The sequence below is a fragment of the Terrapene carolina genome, unplaced genomic scaffold (assembly GCF_002925995.2).
Source record: "Terrapene carolina triunguis isolate 2854851 unplaced genomic scaffold, T_m_triunguis-2.0 Scaffold53, whole genome shotgun sequence".
Classification (NCBI taxonomy): Eukaryota; Metazoa; Chordata; order Testudines; family Emydidae; genus Terrapene; species Terrapene triunguis.
Genome location: NW_020664404.1, coordinates 18,195,212 through 18,220,388, shown reverse-complemented (window position 1 = coordinate 18,220,388; position 25,177 = coordinate 18,195,212). Strand labels below are relative to the sequence as shown.

Sequence of the window (25,177 nt, the reverse complement as noted above, 5' to 3'; positions counted from 1 at the left end):
ATAAAGTAGAATGGCTTTTGGTCTTAATGTATTCCAGATAATAATCTCTAAGAATGTACCTCCAGCTTTTTGACTAAGGGTGCAGATGTGGCATGAAACAATCTGTCTTGAGGAGAATCATGTCTAAGACCCTGTCTACACTGAGATTTGAAATTGTAAATGTAGTTGTAGCTAAACCAGCTTCAAAAATGGTTTGGCTTGCCTCTGCAGTCAGGATATTAAAAGCTGTCTGACTGCATCTATCACGGCTGTTCCTTAGCAGGCCTGCATCTTAAATTGTATTCAGTCAGAAGCAAATGTATGATGTTTGGTGGCAAACATCACTTCAGTTCTGTTCAGGCGATTTGCAAAATTGGCCACATGTGGCTCTGGGTCATCACTTGATCTCAGTACAAAATGAAAATAGATTTGACCTATGTGAAGTGTGTAACCTATTTCTAGGTTAGAAGTTGTCTAGTTCTACCCCGCTAGGTTTGGTTGTTTGTTTTTGGGGTGTATCTCTTAACTGGTATTTCCACATTGTGAGGCATCTTATCCTTTTCTGATTGTGAGTTTATATTATTATTTTTTCTGAGAAACATACCTGGAGCTTCTTAATCTCTACAGAATGAGAATCCATCGACCTGAGTATATTTGCCGAATATTATTTATCTATAGTTCTTCTTTGAAGACATTGGTGCAATATATCCCCACACATTCATCCACTGCCTTCTTAGAGATATAGGGATGAGTTGTTTGATTTCCCTTCCCCCTCCCATTTTCTTGTCTTATGTCTTTCAAACAGAGGTAAAGAGATATAGTCTCTAACTTTCACAATATCTGCACGAGCTGGCTGAGCTGGCAGGCATTGTGTGGCTCAGAACATTGAGCTAATCAACTCATATTTGCTCAGTGCCATAGGCCTCAGAGATGAAGAGCGGTAATCTACTGTACCTAATTTTTCAGAATGTCAGGGAAACACACATTATGGAGTAGTTGATTTTCTTTGGGATCCATGGTCAGTGGAGGGGGGAGTCCACAAACATATATTATTTTGACCATGAACACTGGAAAAGCCTAAAAGAGGCCAGATTTCAGAACTGGGTCCAGTACCATCATCTTTGGCTTAGACCACAGCATAGACTCTCCTCTTGTAACTTCATGAGCCCCATATTTGTTCAAGTAAGCAATTTGGTGTACATACCCTAGATGCTGCTGCTCAGGGGCTACCTCTTGCCAAATTAAATAAATTAGTTGTTGCCAGGTGAGGTCAGTTGGGTGGGAATATTTTCAAATTAAGAAGTTGTTTTTGCATTTTAGGCTGCCAGTGTAGCTTATTCTATCTGCTTCTGTAGCTCTTAAGAATAGTTTATCATTACAAAGGGAGTTTGGGTATGTTTCCCAGTTGTAGGTTTTATACTGGAATTTAGAACAAGGTTAATTCTACTGAAGAAAGTCTTCTAGAAAATTGCTCGCGTAGGTCATGTTCCTGATCTTCCACAGTTCTAGTATTTTCTTTACTCCATCAATCTAACCCTGTTGGAATTGGAGAATCACTTGCCTATTTGTTTATATTGGTTGGAGATTTAAACTGTACCACCCTGACCTGGTGATTCAGGAAGACTTTCCATATGATTCTCAGACTATTACTTCAGTCTTTGTGCTATAGCATTTTCATCATAATATTTTTAGACCTTCGTTTCTGCTCATCTCCTTGCACAAGACTCTATGCATTTTTCAAATAGCATATTGTGACTTGACCAGAACAGACCAGCTTATGAAGGGAAGTGGACTGAAATCTTCTGCTTCTTTGTAATGATGAATCCTTTCACTTAATGACGTCGCCATATTTACAGATTAAACTCTTTTTGTTTAAGGAAAGGATTTGAGAGTCTCGTATCTGAAGGAATCTTAGTAGCATGCATCATCTTCTATCCAAACATTTCCTCCACAAGCAAGTTTACATGTAGAATTTGAGTGGTGGATAGCTCCTCAATAAAATGCCTGACAGGACCATTATGAATTAATCTCACTTTTGTGGTCCTCATGGTCATGATTGACTGCTTAGTCCAAGTCAGGGTGCTTTTTATACTTTCTCTTGTCACAAAACGCAGTCTTGGCAATGCACATTTCTTCACTTCTCAGAAGTAGTTAGTAGTTTTAACATGTACTTGGTTCATCCAGAGACAGTAACTCAGCATGAGCCCAGGCTACTCTTTAGTCTTCATTACTGCAGGTGCAGCACATAAACACTGAATATTAGTCCGTAATGCCAGGATAACTTATTGCACGCATCCATAAATGTCCCATAAAATTCTTGAATGTTCCTCCAGAAAGCCACATAATGTCTAAACAGTTTAAAACTATTGTTGTAAAAGGAAATGATAAAATGTAAAAAGGGAGAATGTAACTGGACTATATAACTTATGGTTCTACATGCAGATTTTAAAGCTATTCGGCCAACTAAGTTAACTTGAGGCTTTCAAAAAGATTTAAGCTATTATTCTTTCTACCATTAATGTTATTGTTTCTAGTTGAGCAAATTGAGGTGCTTATGCATGTGCATTATTCATCAATAAAATGTTTGTGTTCCTATTAGTTAATTGTTTGAGCAGTTTGCGCTTTGTTTAACCCATCTGAACATTTTACTACTTCTGCATTATTTTCCTTTAATAACGCTTTGAAGGGAGGGATATTTTTAATAAATGTTTTTAATCTGTTTTTAAGATGGAGGGAAAGAAGTGCTGTCAATGCATCAGATCCTACTCTACTTGTTACGATGCAACAAACCTTTAGTCCCAGAGGAGGAGATTGCCAATATGCTTCAGTGGGAAGAGCTGGAATGGCAGAAATATGCAGAAGAGTGCAAAGGAATGATTGTTACCAGTCCTGGCATGGTACTGCAAACATTTTTGATTTATAAATAAACCATGCATGCACTACGATTATGGTTCAATGAGTTCGGCGTAGGCTAAATTGGAAAGGGAGAAGGAATCCAGAGGGATGAACAAGAATCCTTTGATTTCAGTGCTCTTGGAGTAACTATTGAAAGTATGCCGAATGTAAGAGAATTGGGGATGCAAAATATTATAGATCTATGGGAGTGAATTCACTTGATCCAGCGCCTGGACGAAGTTCACACTTGCTGCCCTATTCTTTGGCAGATGTGCAAGAGCAGGTTTACAGACTAACAACATATCAATGTATACATTGAAATTGCAATATTTTAAGCATGTGCAACCCTAATTTGGTCCCCTTGTGCATATGTATTATGATAATCTTTAACTACATGATCACATACTATTTATCTAGAGCACCCCTGCTTCATTCTGAGGTTGGGTAGTTATTCAATAATTCCTTTTATCTTCCTTAATCAGTGTGTGGCCTTATTTAATGTACATCAATCAACTCTGCACTGAATACAGAATTGTTAATTTTCTTATTGAGTGCTTCACTGACAGTAATGACTTTATTTTCAGAACACCTTTGTGATATTAGGTGGTGTTATCATCCCTATTTCACACGTGGAGATCTGAGGCAAGGAGATAGTAATGCCAAAATTATCAAGTGTCTACTAATTTTGAGTATCGAACTTGAAACACATATGGCCTGGTATTTTCAGAGTACTCGTTTTTTTTAATATCACTTTATACATTGAAAGCAAAGTTTTAATCAACTTCAGTTGCTGCTGTGAATGCTCAGCCCTTCTGTAAATTTGACCCCACATGTGTCAGTTGGGCACCCAGAAAATGAATAACACACAGTTAATGGCACCTTTGAAAAGTTGGTTTAAATGACCGGCTCAACATCACATAGAACTCAGTGGTGGAGACAAGATTAGAGTCTGATTATCTAGGGTGGCATTTAACTTCTTTAATCACAAGACCACTCTTTTTCTTATGGAAATGCTTTGCCTCTTTCTCCTATCAACTTCTGCAACAAATGAGGCAGGGTCTTACAGACAACAGCCTCCTTTACTACAAAAACCTGCATCATTTCCAGAACACCGTCCATTCTGTGTATTAAAAAAGCATATCTCTGATGTAGCCAGCATAACTTTCTTGCCAGATTTCAAGTTCCTGTTTCAAAGTATGGAGGTATTAGAGTTTCTCAGTAAAGTAACTGTAAGGATATTTTTAATCTGGGCAGAACAGTGTATTTTCCTTAACCTCGTTCTAGGTGAACTGTTCTTGCTGACACTTTCCAAAAAAAAAAGGAAAGAAAAAGAAAAATCAGTCTGTGGCAGACTCTCAGCATGGAAAATTTCAGCCCAAATGGTTAAATTTTGGCAAAGTTATAAGCAATTGTAAACAGGATCTTCTAACAGAAAGTATTAGGCAGCCTTAACAGTAGTGCTGCCTATAGTAAATGTCACAGACTCTGACACACAAGAGTAATATACAATAATAGAGGTCACTATAGCCCAGATTCCCAATTGGTGTAAATTGGGATAGCTTCATTGACTCAGTAGAGCTATGCTGATTTGAACTAGCTGAAAATCTATTCCTTCTTGTTGTATGCAAGGCTTTTGATTTCCATTTTTAACCAAGAAACACAGATAAAACACCCCCCGAAAAAAGAAAAAGAATCTGATGTTTATTCAGTACAAACTGGAAAAACACCAGAAATTATATCTGAGGTCTTGTCTACACAGAGCAGTAATGCAGATTACGGGGGTGTGGTTTCTAAAGCGCACAAATGTGTTGCGCATTAATTGATCCATGCAGACCTTGTTGGTGCACACTAAAGGTTCTCTAGTGTGCTGAACCTAGTGCTGTTTGAAACCATGCTACATTAAACCGCATGTGGAAACATTACAAAGCAATTACAGATTAGAGTATACCCTACTGAAGTGAGTAATGTATATTATATACATATTTGTATATACAAAGAGCCATGAAAACCCCCATTTTGTGGATATCTATGTAAAACTAATTTTTTTTTTAAAATAATCACCAGAAAATGAAATTAATAAACACAAAAAACAGAAGCTCTAGTTATATGTAAACTGGTAGAAAAAATATACGCTACTAATGTATCATTTAAGAAATAGTATGTACTCATGTAATTAAGGGGAATGAGTTTGCATTTGTAACATTAACTTTGGTATCTCCTGCCATTTGAGTACTTACCTATGCAGTCTTGACATTCTGGAAGGAAACTTTATGGGATGAATATGTGTGCGGGTGTTGGTATGGGTATACAAAAACATAAAGGCAATTTCCTATGCCTTAAAATGTTATTGTTGTATTACAATACCATGAAGGGAAGAGATCATTAATGCCCTTTGTTTCTTTTAAGAAGGTTGTGACAATTTTTTTTTTCTTAGTATGTGGATTTTTTAAATGATTACTACATCCTCTGAGTGTAAAAGTAAGTGAGAAATGGAGTATGAGAGTATCTTCCATGCATTTTATCCCCTATTTGATCAGCAGATACAACATTATTGTGAAGACCATATGAAACAATGCATTAGAAAATGACATCTCTTAAATTCAGTTTTTCTCAACTTAATACATCAAAGTAAAAACACTGTAAAGATAAAAAAGTAAACATTTATTTTGCTGTTTTTCTTCACTATATCATTTGTGAAATAAGAATTCCTGCTGGGAGCAAATAAAAAGATAGAGAAAAACTTGATTATTTTAAAATTTGAAGAATAAATATGGTATATGGAGAGGAGAAATATTTTGATAGGCATAATTTTAGATTTAGATTTAGACTTTAAAGAAGTAACAATAGACCAGCATTATTTTAAACAATTTAATATATTCATGTCATTTTCTTAGTTTCTCAAATTTGGTTTGGAAAAACTAATCCATAAATTTTAATCCAATATGTAATACTTTAAGCTTTCTTTTACAAATCCTGCTTCTCTTCCAGCGAACATAAATGCATATTTTATACACCTGCAATGTCATCAGATTTTTTAAGATACACAAATGTCTGGCTTGATCAATATTTGGATGGGAAAAATAGCACCTCTTTCCTGTCAATCAGTAATGAATCAACATCTCTGTATGCTTCAGCGTAGTACTATGTTGCTGGAGGTTCTATGTGTTGGATGAGATGTTAAAACCAAGTTCATGATCTCTTGTGGTCATTAAATGATCTCATAGTATTGGGGTTTGTCTATGTGTAAAATGCAGTGGTGTCGCAGCTACACTGCTCCAGTTATGCTGCTGTAGTGCTTCAGTGCACACACTACCTACACCAAAGGGAGGACTTCTCCATAGGATGAGGTAATCCACCTCTTTGTGAGGTGGTAGCTAGGTCGACAAGAGAATTCTCCCATTGACTTAGCGCTGTCTACACTGTGGGTTAGGTCGCTTTAACTCTGTTTCTCAGGGGTGTGGATTTTTCACACCCCTGAGTGATGTAGTTATACCAATCTAATTTCCTAGTAAAGACCAGGCCCTATTCATAAGAAATATAACTGTGAAAGGAGAAGACTAATTTGGTTGTGTCCTCTTTGCTTCTTAATGATGTACTGTATGAATAAGGTCTCAGATGTTTTTTATCTTTAGAAATACTATAAATATCAAGTGTGGTCACCCATATTTTTGCTGGAGGTCTACTTGAGAAACCAGAGAGTTGAATGTGGATCTTTCCCAGTCTGAAATTGAAAGAGAAGGGGTTTGAGTCTTTAGCAAAGAGTTACTTTGTGAGAATTATTTATCAGGTGTTCGTTAACATCTGTTTAATTCAGAAACAAATCACAAGGCCAATGTTCTTTCAAAGTTGGGTGCCTCAAGTTAGGCCTCAGCATCTATATTTAAGTACCTAAATAAAAGTGGTGTGATTTTTAGAAGGTGCTGATTTCCCATTGAGTTCAGTGGGAGCCCCTGCAAGCCACTTTGACTTAGTTGTCTAAACTGTAGGCATCCAAATTCAAAAAGGTTGGCCAAAATGTTTCTGATAGTTTGAGATTTTTATTCTATTAATCAGGTTTAGTTTCCTTAGTACCCATGATATCCTTATCCTACCAGTTTCTCAGATGTCGTCCAGGAAAAGCAGGGTAGAAAAGACCGGAGTTTCTAATGCTTGAGGGGAATCAGAAAAAAACCTTACTTTAATAAATAAAAACCTTTCAAAGTTGCCTTCATAGATCATAAAAAAGCAAAAAGATGATAAACTTATTCCATTTCTTTTTTAAAGTGACTTCTAATCTCAGGTCCTTGTTAACTTCTTGTTTCAGAAACAGTAATCAGACTCCTAAAAATCCTCCCTGTGTTTTCATTTTTAAATTCCTTTAGTCTTCTTCATATCCTCATCTAAACTATTATGTATATAAAAAAAAAAAAACTTTCTTCACCTGTTTGTAGGGTGGAGTAATTTTAAAAATTAAATTTTTTGATGGTCAAGTAAAATATTTCATTTTCCATTATCATGTAAAAAGGATAGCTGATAAACATTTATTTTCACTTTGACTGGTATTGTAATTCTGTCCTCTGACAAGCATTTTCACCATTTAATTCCAGAAATGGCTGCATTTCACCAGTGGGGGAAATGATCCCTTTATATAGTTGGTATCTGTTTGTAAAACACTTATTTTGGGAATGAAAGATTTGTTATAAACACACTTTAAAAATAATATAATTATGTAATAGCAATAGCCATTCATAACTAATAACGTCATAAGAAATAAGGTAACTTTTCTATGTGGAAGTTCTTTGCTAAATTGGCAGTTTTAATATAAAGACGACTCTAAGTAATGTATCTTTTCAGACACTTCAGAGAACTTGATAGCTTTAGCATCATCCAAACAGCTAATTGCCAAGTGGGAAATCGTTTGGGTACATAATAAAACAGCTTGCAAGATAATGGAGAAAATATTTGTGCAGAGAGATTCAACTGTGGAACTTTAGCTAAGGTTTTTGCACATGCTACAAAGAGCACTACAAACGGTACATCAACTGCAATGATGTGGAGTTACTCATGTTCTCCATTTTTAGAGATGAAGTGAAAATCACTTCCTTCTACAGTTTTGCTTTTAAAAGATCTTTTTCAAGTGCGAAAAGGACAAAGTATTCCTCATTATTCAAAACTGCGTTCCTCATTATACACATTGGCTTTGGAGCATTTTGTAAGAGTGACGCTACAATTTTTAATGCCTCTTAGTCTGTGTGATTGGATGGGTCTAAAATTAGAGAGGTGACATGGTCTAATCCAGTGGTTCTCAAAGCTGGTCTGCCGCTTGTTCAGGGAAAGCCCCTGGTGGGCCGGGCCGGTTTGTTTACCTGCCGCATCCGCAGGTTCGGCCAATTGTGGCTCCCACTGGCTGCGGTTCGCCCCTCCAGGCCAATGGGCCTGCGAGAAGCGGCGGCCAGCACATCCCTTGGCTCGCGCCACTTCCCGCAACACCCATTGGCCTGGAGCAGCAAACCGCAGCCAGTGGGAGCTGCGATCGGCCGAACCTGCGGGCGCGGCAGGTAAACAAACCAGCCCGGCCCACCAGGGGCTTTCCCTGAACAAGCGGCGGACCAGCTTTGAGAATCACTGGTCTAGTGAACCAAATACAGGAATAGTAGTCAAAAGTACCAGGATTCGATCCTGGCTCTGGTACCAACTTAATGTTTGGCCTTCAGCAATTCATGTGAAATTCTCAGAAACTCTCAAAACCTCAATTCCCCCTCCGCTGTAAATCAGGATAATACCTGTATTTCAGGGTTGCTGTGACAACCAATTAGTTTACATTGGTCAGCCCTGTAAGTGCCACATATTATTATATATTAATGGTTTTCTACATATATAACTAAAATATATATTCTTATTCATTTCAATATGTTGAAAGTCTTCTCCGCTTCTCAGAATGATGATGTCATTCATTTGTCAGGTCCTGGACAACGTCATAATGTATACAATAAAATATCACTAGCGCTCTTGTTAATTAGATAAACTGTATTGATTTTCTTCCTAGAAACCCAGTTCAGTTCGTATTGATCAATTGGACCGTGAGCAGTTCAACCCTGATGTGATTACTTTTCCCATTATTGTTCACTTCGGGATACGGCCTGCTCAACTCAGTTATGCTGGAGACCCTCAGTAAGAAATTTTCCTTAAAGCTTATGTTTTTTTAAACTAGAGAATCTGAAATGTAGCTGTTTTTTCCTCTTCTGAAGTCTAATTCTGTTCTGTATATATTCCTTTATCAATTTTAGATTTTCAAAACGAGCACATCAAATTCATGCAATAATAAAATTATGCACTTGGTAGAAATGTTACAAAACCGGTGGCTATGTCCTTGTCCCGGATCAGCCATGCCTCTGCTGCTGTTACCCGGGCTACCTCAGCTCCACTGCTCTTTATACTTGTGCTATAGCTCGATGAGAGCTAGTGTGAGTATGTGTGCGTGAGCAGGGCAATCATACCCCTAGCTCGGAGTATAGACAGAGCCTAAGTTGACTTCACAAATCTCATGTTGTGTGTGAAATACCTAATACTAAGGTATTCAGAAAAGTTCCATTTGGTGTGTTTTTTTTCTTGTCCAAGTTTTTGATATAACTAAGTGAAAAGAACTATAAATCAATCTTTTTTATTATTATTATTTTTCTTATTCTGCTGCTCATTCTGTAGTATGTGAGTGCCTTCCATGAAAAATCGGTAGCAATAGCAAAGTCCCTAGTGGACTTCAAGGAGTCTCTGCCTCTCCTTTTTCGGGGTAAAAAAAAATCTGGTTGGGATGTTCGGTTTGTTGGTTTGTTTTACTTGGCAGGATGATTTGTTTTTGTCATTTAATTTTTCTTTTTGGACAGATAAATGTATTATCTGTTTTGAAAATTGTTCTGGTGCTGGAATCCTTTACTGAAATGAAAAGAAAATAGTGTAGAAGTAGCCTGTAGATTTCCAGTTTCCAATTTGTTTTATAGACCAAGCAGACGCTGGAGTCTCTAGGGCCGAGGAAATGCACTGGAGAATGATGGAGTGAAATAGCTATGAACAGACTCTAGTAAGCAAGGAATGGGATGGTGTGTGTGCTGGAGTTATGAGGATTCTGAAACAGTAAAATAGCTGCTGCTCCATTTGATGGAGCGTCAGTAATATGGAATCTTCACACTAAACCACCACTCTAAACTAGTGCTATTTGTGCAGACAAAACATAGAAGAAAATAGATCACTAAAGCAAATACTTTGATCCCTCCTTTGCTTCATTTTAAAAGAATTTGATTTTGTGTTGAGAGTCTGCTTCTGCTATGATTTAAAAAAAAAATACTGTGCATAAATTGGGCAGTTTTACCTTCTGCTTTGACTGAAACATTTTTTTTTGTGTGTGCACAATATAAGGGCTGCATTTAGTCTTGCTATAAGTGACATATGGACCTCATATCAAGAAGAGGAGTCATTCACATGAGTTAGAAAAAGGCTTTGACTCAAGGCCACACAATACTAGGATGACCAGACAGCAAATGTGAAAAATCGGGACAGGGGGTGGGGGGTGGGGGGTAATAGGAGCCTATATAAGAAAAAGACCCAAAAATCGGGACATCTGGTCACCCTACACAATACCCTCCACTGAAATGTGACCCATCAGAGATACCTTTTTTAGAGTGAAGTAGTAGGGATTCTTTGCACTTTGTTAGTGAGAGCTAATTGTTTGATCTTATGAACCGATGAGGCACTCATGTTGTGTACTTCTAGTATGTGACCTAGATGCATTTTTTATTCTGTTTTTTCCTGCAGGTACCAAAAGCTATGGAAGAGCTATGTGAAGCTCCGCCATCTGCTGGCTAACAGTCCCAAAGTCAAACAGGCTGATAAACAGAAATTATCCCAGAGAGAGGTATGCTGGACCTTCACCCATAGTCAGTGATTGAGCACAGAAAGGGGTGGGGCTGTGTTACTGCATTTCTATAGAGAAAAGGAAAATAATATCTTCTTATTGTCATCCTCACAAATGATTTTCTTTTCCGCATGTTGAATTGATGTTACCTTTTGTTCTTTGTCTCCTAATGGAGAGACATTTTCCTGCACTACATTTTACCCAGTTACAGATACTGCCATAAGATGTTGAGCTTCTTACAGGATTAGTCATTAGCAAATGCAATGCTTAATGTTGAGAAAGGCTTTCCATTCTAGGCTACTCTTTTCAGCTGCTCATAATCTTAAATTTCCATGATTTACACTTGGTCCAAAGTTGAGTTTCATTGGAAAATTCAAGTGAGTTCCCTTTGCCTCTTAGAGTTGGTAGGACAACTCCCACATTTTATGTTCTCTGTATGTGTATATATATCTCCTTACTATATGCTCCATTCTATGCATCCGATGAAGTGGGCTGTAGCCCACGAAAGCTTATGCTCAAATAAATTTGTTAGGGCAGGTCTACACTTACTTCCTGGTCCGGCCGTAAGCAATCAATCTTCTGGGATCGATCCCGGAAGTGCTCGCCGTCGACGCCGGTACTCCAGCTCGGCGAGAGGAGTACGCGGCATCGACGGGGGAGCCTGCCTTCCGCGTCTGGACCCGCGGTAAGTTCGAACTAAGCTACTTCGAATTCAATTTGCGTACCTTAGTTTGAAGTGGGGGGATAGTGTGCACCAGGCCTTAGTCTCTAAGGTGCCACAAGTACTCCGGTTCTCCTTATGGGTGAGGCAGTGATGGGAAGGTGGACCGATTTTTAAAAAACAAAAACAAACCTTAGTTGTCGGGTTGTGGTATTTTTTTTCTGGCAAAATAACTCCAAAACAGTTGTAGGTAAAAACTTTAATTTTTGCATAGTCAGAGTCTTCATGAGAAACATGGTGCTTGCAAAGTTTGGTTGTTTCCCCCCCCCCCCCAAAATGTTGACTACTCAGCAGCTTCCATTGACTTCAGTGGGAAATACTGAATGCTTATGTACAGGGCTGGCTCCAGGCACCAGCCGACCAAGCACGTGCCTGGGGCGGCACCTTGTAAGGGGCGGCCAATCTTGGGGTGGCGGGGGGCGCTCGGGTTTTTTTGTTGTTGTTGTTTTTGTTTCGGCCAGGCGGCACTCGGGGGGGTGGGTTATTTGTGTTTCGGCGGCGTGGGGGGGGGCGGGGGGGGGGTTGTTTTGGCAGCACTCTTTTTTTTTGTTTTGCTTGGGGCAGCAAAAATGTTAGAGCCGGCCCTGCTTATGTAACCCACACACCTCCTGGGTGTGGTGCTCTGTCCCCATCTACTAGCACCGAGACCACTTTGAGAGAGAGATTAATGAATCTGCTCTACAGCCTTAGCTAAGAGCCATGTGGCTTTTAGCTCACACAGTAGAGACTCATGCATTTAGCTCCAGAGTCCCAGGTTCGATCCTGCCCGCCAACGATCGGGGTCTGTCGGTGTTACACTTAGGGCTGGTCTACACCCAGCCGCTAGTTCGGCGGCTGGGGATCGAAGTTCTGGGTTCGACTTATCGCGTCTGGTCTGGACGCGATAAGTCGAACCAGGAAGTGCTCGCCGTCGACTGCGGTACTCCAGCTCGGCGAGAGGAGTACCGCGGAGTCGACGGGGAGCCTGCCTGCCGCGTGTGGACCGCGTCTGAACCGCGGTAAGTTCGAACTAAGGTATGTCGACTTCAGCTACGTTATTCACGTAGCTGAAGTTGCGTACCTTAGTTCGACTTGGGGGGTTAGTGTAGACCAGGCCTTAGCATTTCAAAAATTCAAGCCACCTCATTATGGACTAAGAAGCCTGCTTTGAAGCACCCACCTCTTTAAATCTTGGACTAGAACTTGAAAGTTGTTTCTTTGCATGTATTCCAGATACTCTTAATGGCACACTTTACTTGCATATTTATATCAAGGAGGAAGGAACTTGTTTAGTATATGAAACTTGATGAAGCAACTTTTCCATTTTGTCACAAAGCCCTGTACTCAGTGTTGCCTTACAGAATCATAGAATATTGGGGTTGGAAGAGATTTCAGGAGGTTATCTAATCCAATCCCCTGCTCAAAGCAGGACCAACACCCACTAAATCATCCCAGCCAGAGCTTTGTCAAGCTGGGCCTTAAAAACCTCTAAGGATGGAGATTCCACCACTTCGCTAGGTAACCCATTCCAGTGCTTCACCACCCTCGTAGTGAAATAGTGTTTCCTAATATCCAACCTAGACCTCCCCCACTGCAACTTGAGACCATTGCTCCTTGTTCGGTCATCTGCCACCACTGAGAACAGCCGAGCTCCATCCTCTTTGGAACCCCCCTTCAGGTAGTTGAAGGCTGCTATCAAATCTCCCCTCATTCTTCTCTTCTGTAGACTAAATAACCCCAGTTCCCTCAGCCTCTTCTCGTAAGTCATGTGCCCCAGCCCCCTAATCATTTTTGTTGCCCTCCACTGGACTCTCTCCAATTTGTCCACATCCCTTCTGTAGTGGAGGAACTAAAACTGGATGCAGTACTCCAGGTCTGGCCTCACCAGTGCTGAGTAGAGGGGAATAATCATTTCCGTCGATATGCTGGCAATGCTCCCACGAATACAGCCCAATATGCCATTGGCCTTCTTGGCAACAAGGGCACACTGCTGACTCATATCCAGCTTCTCGTCCACTGTAATCCCCAGGTCACTTTTCTGCAGAACTGCTGCTTAGCCAGTCAGTCCCCAGGCTGTAGTGGTGCATGGGATTCTTCCTTCATAAGTGCAGGACTCTGCACTTTTCCTTGTTGAACCTCATCAGATTTCTTTGAGCCCAATCCTCTAATTTGTCTAGGTCACTCTGGACCCTATCCATACCCTCGAGTGTATCTACCTCTCCCCCCAGCTTAGTGTCATCTGCGAACTTACTGAGGGTGCAATCCATCCCATCATCCAGATCATTAATAAATATGTTGAACAAAACCGGCCCCAGGACTGACCCCTGGAGCACTCGGCTTGATACCGGCTGCCAGCTAGACATCGAGCCGTTGATCGCTACTCATTGAGCCCGACAATCTAGCCAGATTTCTATCTACCTTATAGTCCATTCATCCAATCCATACTTCTTTAACTTGCTGGCAGGAATACTGTGGGAGACCATATCAAAAGCTTTGCTAAAGTCAAGATATATCACATCCACCGTTTTCCCCATATCCACAGTGCCAGTTATCTCATCATAGAAGGCAATCAGTTTGGTCAGGCATGACTTGTCCTTGGTGAATCCACGTTGACTGTTCCTGATCACCTTCCTCTCCTCCAGTAGCTCAATTCTTCCTCCCCCTTACTTGCAAGAGTCTTGTGTAAGCATGGGTGTGTGGAATTTGAATGTTATTGCAAAGGGGTACTCAGAATTTATACTCAGAGGTCCAGTGTATATTCTAGGTAGCAGCTGGAAGGGGATATCTGTGCTTGTGTGTAGGCATGCAGCTGTATGTTTGTGTGTGACTGTCTATAATCATGTAGCTTACATGTGTGTATAAAGTGAAGTGTGACTGGATTAATCAAGGAGTCTTAGACCGACAGCATCACCAGTTTGCTTTTTCTCTAACGACTGAAGCTGCTGCTGCAATAGATGGTCTTCAGTATATTTGACAGTGCACCAGATTTTATCATTAGTGCAAAGCATAGCATACTGTCGCGTGAACACGGGGCTTAATTAACATTTTATTTATAATAGTGTTAAATAAGCCCCCAAACCTCAGCTTCTTTCCTTGTAAATGGGAAGTACCACAGTGTTAAAAGTTATCTATGTCATAATTTTAAGGAGGAATGCTTTTCCCACTGAAATAGATGACTTTTATCTTTACTGTAGCTTTCATCACTGCAGGGGAGAACAAATGGAAGGCTAGAACTTTTTATTAAAAAAGTCTCTCATTAGGGAATAATGGATGAGTTATTCTTAAAACAGTAGCAGAGAGGGCGTGGGGGTGATTGCATTTTTTCTGCAAAAATGAAGTGCTCCTTTGACATTTATCACTTCTTGTAGTGTGTAGACCTTTGTTTCTAGATTGTATCATCCAGGATGATGGTTTCCTAAAGTAATTGTCTGTCATAAGGAAGATGTATTGAAAACAGTTCTTAGGCAGAAACTTTGCGGTAGTGTGCTCCCACTTTGTGACACTGAGGACCTCATCGGTAATTTAGTAGGAGCTGGCGGGCTGCTGTAATTGGCATGTGAATTTAAAAAAAAGAAAAGAAAAAATGTATTCAGAATTGGGCACTGATGATGCAATGATATGCATGGTACTGTATAAAAGCCTAGAAGACCTTATAGAGCCTACCCCTAAAGAGTGTACAATTTATGGCCTCTGTCCACAGCCCATTGGCATTTGGATTTGGGCCTAAAGGAACAGGGCCTCATACACACCTGCTCATTATGCCATTAATTTCAGTGTGATTACGGGATGCTAGGTCATTATTTGTATTGAGATGGTGTCTAGGAGCTTCAGTCATGGACCAGAAGGAACCCTTTGTGCTAGACCAGGGGCGGGCAAACTTTTTGGCCTGAGGTCCACATCGGGTTTCGGAAATTGTATGGAGGGCCAGTTAGGGGAGGCTGTGCCTCCTCAAACAGCCAGGCATGGCCTGACCCCACCTGCTTCTCGCCCCCTGACGCCCCCCCCCCCACCCCCAGCCCGGACTCCTGCCCCATCCAACCCCCCCGTTCCCTGACGGCCCCCCCGGGACTCCTGCCCCATCCACACACACACACACACACACACACACACACACACACACACACACACGCTCCCTGTCCCCTGACTGCCCCCTGTCACCCCATCCAACCCCTCCTCTCATTCCTGACTGCCCCCCTGGGACCCCTGCCCCATCCAACCACCCCTTCTCCCTGACCGCCCCCAGAACCCCTGCCCTTGACTGTCCTCCATCCCCCCATCCAACCCCCCCCTTCCTGACTGCTCCCCCAGGATCCCTGCCCCCATTCAACCACCCTGTTCCCTGCCCTCTGACCGCCCCGCCCCCTATCCACACCCCCGCCCCCTGACCACCACCCCGAACTCCCCTGCCCTCTATCCAGCCCCCCCTGCCCCCTTTCTGCGCTGCCTGGGTCACCGGTGGCTGGCAGCGCTACAGCTGTGCCGCCCGGCTGGAGCCAGCCACGCCACCGCGTAGCACAGAGCACCAGGTCAGGCCGGGCTCTGTAGCTGCGCTGCCCCAGGAGCTCACAGACCCGCCGCCCAGAGCATTGCGCTGCCAGTGGCGCAGTGAGCTGAGGCTGCGCGGAAGGGGGAACAGCGGGGGAGGGGCTGTGGGCTAGCCTCCTGGGCCAGGAACTCAGGGGCCGGGCATGAGGGTCCCACAGACCGGATGTGACCCACAGGCCATAGTTTGCCCACCTCTGTGCTAGACCCTGTACAAACTCAAAACAAAGAGACTGTCTGTGCCCTAAAGAGCTATGTATAGTTTCCTTAAAACTGAAGCAGGCAGCAGGGAGGGGGAAGTTCTCAGCAGGGGCCCTGCAGTGAAGCATAGAGAGAGGAGAGATGTCACTTTTATCTTTAGTCCTTTATTCCAGTAAAGTTCCTTGTTCTCAATTAGAAGAAAATATGCAGTGACTGTTTCCCATTGTCACATGATATGTGTGGGAGTCGACATACTCATGGGGACATTTACAGTATCAGGACCTACATTCAGACTAAGAGACCCTAAAACATACTGGATTATTTATTCTATTTATTTCTTCTGATTTATACAAAAAATAAAAGGGACTCCTATCCAAGGCTGTAGGTCCCCTTGCCGTTTTTCAGAAACAGAAATAAACTGCCTGCAGAAGACCAACTTCTCAAGGTCAAGGCAGTGCAGTTTTAATGGTTGGAATAAAGAGGGTAGATTTCATAGTAGGAGCCTCTGGTATCAGTGGATACTGACCCCTTGTTCCATAGGAGAGGTATTGACGTTTAACCCAGATCCGTTATAAGGTGACTGGGGCTAGATAATAAAGGTCTGTCTCTTACCCGCATGAATGAAGGGTTGGTTGTTTCTCACCCAAGCCTTGTGATGGAATATCAGATGTCAGGAATTCCAGAGAGAAATGGCATTTGCTTATACTTGTATATCACTCAATAGATGCATAGGAATGGCTTTGTTCATTTCATCTTCAGCAAAAACCTGTGATTGGTCAGCTTTGTCCTCATCCTGCAGCTTATCAGGATAAGGAGACTGAGCCACATGTAGCCCTTTGTCATACTTGTGGGCATCCAGGCCACCCCAACTTACATCATTACCAAGGGGTGGGTGGAGATAATTACAAGATTTAGGTTTAAAAATTGCTCTCTGAAAGTGTGCTTTACAAATAAATAAATAAATAAAACCCATTCTCAAATACACAATCCTAACACCCTAATGTCTGTTTTTCATGCCCACATTTGGTTTCATATTGCTTTGTTGTAGAAAGTTTCTCACAGTTGCACCATTCCCTCCCTTTCTAGGAAGCGCTACAGAAAATCAGGCAGAAAAACACAATGAGACGAGAAGTGACAGTGGAGTTAAGCAGCCAAGGATTCTGGAAAACCGGTATTCGTTCTGATGTCTGCCAGGTGATTATTAGAGATAATTTAGAGAATTTTTATTAGAGATCCCTCCTGAAATCAGTTTCTTTTGTTAGTTAATAGACAGCAGATTAACGTCTCCTAATTTTGCAATGTTAAGGCCTTAGCTACACAGGGGTTGCCCCTGTTACATTATAGTGAACCGTCACTGGTATTGTTGCACTGGTATAGACAGTGCTATTTGTACAGGTGGCACTTACCCCTGAATGAAACAAGAGTAATCTGTGCTTATAGCAGTTTTGTGGCTTATAGCAGTTGTACAGCTACCCTGGTGCCTGACAATGACTGTAACCAGGATAAAACCCCAGTGTAAAAAAGACCGAAGAGACTAACTTTGAGTTTTCAGGGCTTGTTGGTCAGTAAATTGGCCTTTTTTATAAAACCTTTTTTTTTTTTTTTTAATCATATCTTCAAGGAGAATTTAAACTCTGTTGTATATTAAAGTGGAAAAACACACAAACCACAACTTCTTTTAACTTTTAGATTGGGAAAAAAAAAAAAAAAAAAGTGCCCAAAAGAAAAAAATTTAAAAAAAAAAAAAAAAAAAAAAAAAGAGTTCTATCCCAGAGCAAGGGACGTGACAGAGTCCATGAATACTGACACAAAGGCTAATAATCCAACACACACAAATAAATCCAGTGAACTTTGTTTCAAAGATGCTAATTCAAGGCTCAGTGTTTCCAGGTTTAATTAATGTTAACCTAGCATTGTATAATGCTAATCAGACATTGCATACAGTGTGACAAATGTATAGTTAAGAATCCTATGATTGTATTGAACCCATATCGTCTCAACTTATCTCTTCCTGGCAAAGCGTAAGGAGCAGTCTTGATGGAGGATGAATATTTAAATCCCAAACCCTGTCAAAAATAATTTCTCTTCCATCTAAGACTTCTTTTTGATGCCAGTACTGTTTATAAGGTCTGAAACAGGATACCAGCGCAGTGTACCATGCCATATTTATAGGAATTTGTGAGTTTATTCTAACTTTTGTTATCTAATATATTTGTTGCTACACTTTAAGACAAACTGTGCATATATTTCTTAATTTGAAAGTTTAGAAACTGATTTGTTTATCTCTTTAGTAAATTTTTTTACAATTTATCTTATAATGTCTTATTAGACATTCTTGTTTTCTTTAATTGTTGAAGGACAGCAAATCACCAAAGAGCAATGAGTATGAAACATAATTTCACATATTGTTTTGTACATCTAAAACAATAAATTAGACTAGTCAATTGTTTGGATTTCTTTGAGAGGTCATAAGGAGACTAAACTATGCATCTTTAAAATGAAAGATTGCGGTTGCTGATTTTCAGATATGCTTTTTGCCAGATTAGAGTAAAAACTAAATGAATGTAAATCAATTCTGCAGGCAGATTTAATGCAGAGCGATTTAAAATTATTGGTTTGCTTTAATTCTTAAAAGCTCTGTAGTTTAAAAGATCAAAAAATTTTATAAACATTGAAGTACTCTAATAATTTTAAATCACTCTGTTGCACAAAGTATAATACCAGTCTTGGCATTTTCCAAAATGAAGCACTTGCAAATAGGGAGAGAAGGAGTGAAGTGCTCTGATTAAAATGGCTCTGTTTTGTGTGAAGTAATTCAAAATTATTGGGCAGGTGGAGGGCACATCTTCTTTGCTGCTATTAAATTATTACTTACAAAGAATTATTCTTCTAGCCAAAATAGTTTTAATCAAATGGTGTAATGACTCTCCTGCCTATAATGCTATAGTTCCAGAAGAGACCATATTTCTTCAGTATCCATTAATTTGCCTAATGCAGTTTTTAAGTTTGTTTTTTATGGGAAGGAGGGGTTGGGAAGTGTTCCCCTAAAAAGAATTGGGAATGTTAAATAGCCATAATCCTATCTGACAGATATTAATCAAATTAATCACATATTTGGTGTCAGGAAAACAACACTTTGTCAATATAATTACAAGAGTCTAAATAAAGACATTCTGTGTACCTCATGTTTATTGTCTGAAATAGACCAATTCCTTACTAGTTGAACTTCTAAATAAAAATCTAAAATGTTGATAAATCAGTACTACAAACTGGGCCAAACATACTGCTTGCAGTATACAAATAGTATTAAAACTGTGGTCTGTGCACTAATTCCCCGATGTAATCATTCTGGGTGCCCAGAAGGCTACTACAGTGGACAGAAAATGCAGAGAAATAGTGAACTGGTGGGCATGCATCACTGGTCCTTGAGATGATTTATTTTTGATGAAGTGGTCAAGAATGAAGATGCACAAGATGCACAGTTATAGAACATATAGTTGGGGGTCGTCCCCCTCCCCCGAGATTGTTATGAGAGAAACTACTAACAGTATTGGATTTTAATTTAAATATGAGAAATTCACTTAAATCTAATTCTATTCAGCAACAGTGTTTTCACTTCCTAGTAATATAGTTCTTACCAGTCATCACATCTGCAATGTTAACCCACATTTCTTAAAAAAAAAAAACCCCTCAAATGCAATCTTATGCTCTTTTCAACAAAAGGTAATCCTTATAATCTCATAGCACTGTTATGTTCACCAGTTCTTACTCTATGACAGAGCTCAGTTTCACCAACATACCAAAATCCACAAAGACACTCAACCCCATAAATTACATGATCTGTTATACATGCTTAACTAATTTTCTCCCATACATTCCCCTTTAATCATACGCTTTGCATTCATTGTGAAGTGATACATGGATAATTTTCAGATTTCATCTTCAAATAAGTCTTGTTTCTATGAATACTTAAACTTGATTTTGCTAATTACAATAGGAATTATAATTTTATATTGCATATTGTAAAAGCATTCATTATTTCACATGCATATATAAAGTATGATTTTAAATTACATATTATGATTTAGCCACTATAAATCTTATATTTCTTATTCTTCCATAAGAACTTTACTGTTGGCATAATAGAATAGGGTAAACTGTGCTATTTGTTCAGTTATCAATTATTTTCCCCAGATCTCTGGTCTAGAACCAATGCTTAGACAAGTGTATAAAGGGGGAGATTTTCAAAGTGCACTTAGGAATCCTACTCTTATTGAAAGCCACTGGGATTTGGACACCTAACTCCCATTTCAGTTTTGAAAATATTACCCAGAGCGTTTTTGCTAGATGGCCAAATAGCAACTTTGTAACTGCCTTTCCAACTCTTTCTAGCATTCAGTATCTCAGGAACTGCTAGTTCAGTCCTTGATAATGTTTGAAAACATTGGCCACTGAATTCTTGTGAGGAAGTTAGTGAAAGCAAGATGGCAATGAGAATGTAACTTTATACTGCATAATTTTCCTAACTGCCATCTTGAAACAAGTGCTTAGTAACTTGTAAAAAGCTGGTTATCCCATAGGATTGCCAACTTTCTTATCACACAAAACCGAACACCCTTGCCCCTTCCCCGAGGCCCTGCCCCTGCTCACTCCATCACCCATCCTTCCGTTGCTCGCTCTCCCCCACCCTCACTCACTTTCAACAGGCTGGGGTAGGGGGTTGTGGTGCGGGAGGTCAGGGGTGGGCCAGAAATGAGGGGTTAATCAAAAACCGGATGCCCTTGTGACCCTATTATCCCAGGTGTCAAGTGGTATAAAATGACTTTTCCTCATCTTGGTGGTTTATGAAATATTATACTTTAAAATTATGTCAGAGGCCTAACCTGGCCTTGTGTCTTTTTTTTTTTTTTTTTTTGTACTAATCAAAGTCTGCATATTGTAGCAAGTGCCAGATGGCCATGTAACGTTTTGCCACTACTTGACTTTACCTTGATACGCCTTGATATATTCAGCAATATGCAACAGAAGAATCTTTCCACCCAACAAAGTACTTCAATAGAAGACGAGTTATATTCATTGAAGGGCGTAAGGTCATTATTATTTTTAGTTTATTTCTCATGTAAATCAAAACAAAGTAAAATTCATGTCATAACAAGCTAAACTTCTTTGTGTGTTTGATGGTTACTCAGTTGGGTTCTCTGTGTTTTGTAAATGAATAGTTTTCCTCATTGCAATTATTTTCCTAGCATGCAATGATGCTTCCTGTTCTCACCCACCATATTCGCTACCATCAATGTCTGATGCATTTGGACAAGTTGATAGGCTACACTTTTCAAGACCGATGCTTGCTACAGGTAAGAAATGCCAAAAGACAAATTACATACTAATTTGCCATTTGAGTTCTGGAGGACTGAAGCTCTGCTTCTGTGGAGCAAGGGGAGGAGAGCTGCATGCATGACCATCGTCCCCAAGATAGGTAGGCTTATGTGTGTAAATCCTGCTGAACCCACTAACTGGAGAAATGAGGTGTATTGCTGATATTGGGAAGCACCTGATTATTTGCACCTCTGATCTTAAAAAGGTTCCAGGTGTCCTGTGAGAATCTGTAAAATCAGGTTTCCACTGCTTGTGGTTTGTAAATCATGGAATCCTGCAGGATGAAAAGCATTATATACGAATGCAAGATTATATTTTTATTATTTAGTGCATTCCTTTACTTGCCGAGTTCTGAAAAACCAGTGTCATACTGCAGATGTGTCTGTAAATTTTGCCTTGTACTATTTGTAGTTTATTATTTCATAAAGAATCCTTTGTGTTCAAAGCTATGAACAGACAGATGTCTCTTCAGACCTACAGGTGTTTGTTGTTCACTGTTACAAAGTGAAAGAGAGAAGTTGTGTTTCTTTTGGGGTTTTAATACATCCGTGTTGCATGATCAATCAGTTGTGCAAGTGCATTTTTGCACACTGGGCCTCTCTCAGCAAAAAACTGTCTATTGCAGATCTAAATGAAAGGGCAAAAATAAGTAAGTAGATCTGTGTTATCAACCTATTTTAGTGCAAAAAGTGTATTTTATATATAATTTCAAATTTAATTGCTAAAATTTAGGTGCTTCACTTTGTTTTTGTTTTTGTTTTTTTACATATAATGAATCAAGAATTATTAATAAAAACATTCTCAAATGCTTTGTACTCCTTGTACAAACCAGATTAGTTTGAGAATAGAGGGGATGGGTTCTATGCTTAATTATGAGCATAGGTTTTTTTGAATTTCCTGGGTTTTAGAGTTAAAGAGTATATAAAAGAAAATCCAGCCATAAAAACCTACTAACTGCCATGATAGAACACTTGAAGCAAAAAGCAAATAAGTTATCAATAATGAGGGAAAGCATAAGACAAGGTGCACCAACATAAATCACACTAAATGCACAGAGGCACTTTATCTAGGCTTGATCCTTATGCATGTTTATTGAATAGCTAAGAATTTGTTCCAGGAGAGAGAGTCCCTAGTGAGATTTATATTTCACCATTTAAATAACTGTGCATAGGATGCCAAATATACAAATATGTAATCTCCCAGTGATGATGTATGTTTCATCATACAGTATGCATTTAAAGACCTGACAGAGAAGAGAGGCTGGGGGGGTGGGTTTCGTGTGTTTTTGTTTTAACCATTCTGATAAGTTTTAGTGTGTTCTATTTTAGAGGAGTAAGTGTTTTAGAGGGATAGGTTTGGCAAACTGTAGTTAGTACTAATTAGGTATTTAACAAGGATTTGGGGGGAAATGCTGTAAGTTGAATAACAATTCGGTCTGACAATAGTTAAAATAAGCTTTGTTTGAATGAAGAGGGCAAAGGAGCTGTTTAGAAGCTTTTCATTTAGCATTGAAGGCCCCAATCCTACAAATATTTCCTGAATAACTTTCTGCATATAAGTAGTCCCATTTTAATGCAATGGGGCTGCTAACAATTCTCATATGCAGGATTGGGGCCTAAGTCTTTGTCTTCGCTGTATTAATTGCTGCTGACACCTCCCATTTCTGCTGCCCTTTATAAAGTGATAGCAGCAAAGATGCAAGTTCCTGGTAGTGCTTACAGTACAAACTAAATATAGAGCTCAAGTCTGCCACTCCTATTCACCTTCACTAATATGTTGCTCTGAAAAGGGTCCCAGCAAAGGCAATGAGAGTAAAAGGCTATTCATTGTGAGCAAGAGTAGCAGAGTCTGGCCTTTGGTGAGCAAAAATTCAATCATCTCTCTTTTGCCAAAAAAAGACAAGGCTCTCCTTATTGATACTTTACATATTTGTATTGAGTTACAAATGCTTGAGGTGGTATTGCGGTATATAGATACATTCATGTAGTAATAGTATTAGATTTCATGTTTTCTGTACTAAGCAAATCTTCATATTGTTTAACATAGTTCAGCCAAGTTAGCAAGCAAAACATTTTAGGGCAAATTGACAATTCAGATTTTCTTTTCTTTCAAAAACGAATTTATTTCTTTAAAAAGCTTTTGAAAGTTAATTAGTTTAAGTGGTGATCAGGCATAAATGATGTGTTTCGTGACATATCTGAAGTCGTACATCCTACATTTTAATTGCTTGAACCACAGTTACTAATTGCCAACAGCACATCATAGCATGTCTTCAAACTGAGAAATAGCTGTTGTTAGCAGCTACCAATCTAACATTGCTCTTAGCGTTTGCAAAAATTAACCCAGTTTTTTGACTTGCACATGCTGCTTTCTAGCTTGCCATGACTCATCCAAGCCATCACCTAAACTTCGGAATGAATCCGGACCACGCAAGAAATTCCTTGTCCAACTGTGGGATTCGACAGCCCAAGTATGGAGACCGAAAAGTCCATCACATGCACATGAGGAAAAAGGGTATGCAATTACACCATTATTGTTTTCTCTCTCACCATCCTTAGCCTCCAAGAAGAACTGCCACCTAATTGATGCTTGTTCAACCTATATTCTCCTGAGGGCTTGTCTGCACTGCAGCGTTTGCTCAAGTTAACTCTGTGAATGAAGTTAGCCTAGCTGGAGTGACGGTGGTCACAGTGAGTGATTGTGTCAGCAGTACAAAGTAGCTAAATCCACACTTCACTACTAGCTGGAGCTTCAATAACACTCGAGTGTACACACACACATCTCTCCCTGCCACTGAGGGCCAGCTATCTTGAGTTTAAAGCACCACTTACCTAGAGCTAGAGAGTTTTGTGTGTGCATGGGAGTCAGATTAGGGGCAACACTCAAGGATTATACCTTGAGCTAACACAGCAGTGAAGATTACCTCTAGGAGAGAATTTTAGTGGAAGTTTCTAATGCTTGAGCACATGGTAATACAAATAATTAAAAAATAATAATAATAAATGACCGGGAGATCTATTCTGAATGATTGGATTTTACAGATTAGCAAACAAGTAGCTGACAAAATAAGCAAGGATAATACATCACAGAATATACTTTGTTTTATTTTTGACAAGTGTATCTATTGATATTTTCATAATGCAATAAGTCGACTGAAGTATATTTTATAAAAACTGTGAAGTCTCATTAATGAGACCTCTTTGTAACACTGCTATGAAATCCTTGCTGAAACATGGAAGCAGTGCAGCTGTTGAATGTGTGGGGTCTGCTGCACAGCTTCTTTCTCCCTTAATTACAGGCAACTGCAGTAATACAAATTGTCTGTTGTTCATACAATGTTTGAGGTGGGGGTCTATCTCATTTGGAGCCTGGCCTTTCTGTGACTTTATATCTGGCTCCATGAATGGGCAGCCATTAGCTAGCCATTAGTCCCTATAAGGATTATACCTGAATAAAAATGTCTTGCTGTAATTTAACTCTGGATCTGTGGTGTTTCTGCTTTCTGATTGACCCAATAGCATTTTTTGTTTGTATGGTTTTTTAAATGCAGAGTGAGAGTTTTGCATGGTAAATACAAAGTGACGTTTGAAGAAATTACT

The 25,177-nt window shown here is 39.7% G+C and overlaps 1 protein-coding gene across 2 annotated transcripts in view; it reads left to right on the top strand.

Moving 5' to 3' along the window:
* The window catches only part of DROSHA (drosha ribonuclease III), a 106,156-nt gene that overhangs the window by 34,030 nt on the left and 46,949 nt on the right, over positions 1-25,177 (top strand). For both annotated transcript variants that reach the window (XM_024203775.3, XM_024203783.3), the window contains exons 13-18: positions 2,707-2,876; positions 8,900-9,024; positions 10,660-10,759; positions 17,289-17,396; positions 21,449-21,556; positions 23,954-24,092. In XM_024203775.3, the coding sequence (XP_024059543.2) occupies positions 2,707-2,876; positions 8,900-9,024; positions 10,660-10,759; positions 17,289-17,396; positions 21,449-21,556; positions 23,954-24,092 (750 nt within the window). The remainder of the gene's footprint in view (positions 1-2,706; positions 2,877-8,899; positions 9,025-10,659; positions 10,760-17,288; positions 17,397-21,448; positions 21,557-23,953; positions 24,093-25,177) is intronic.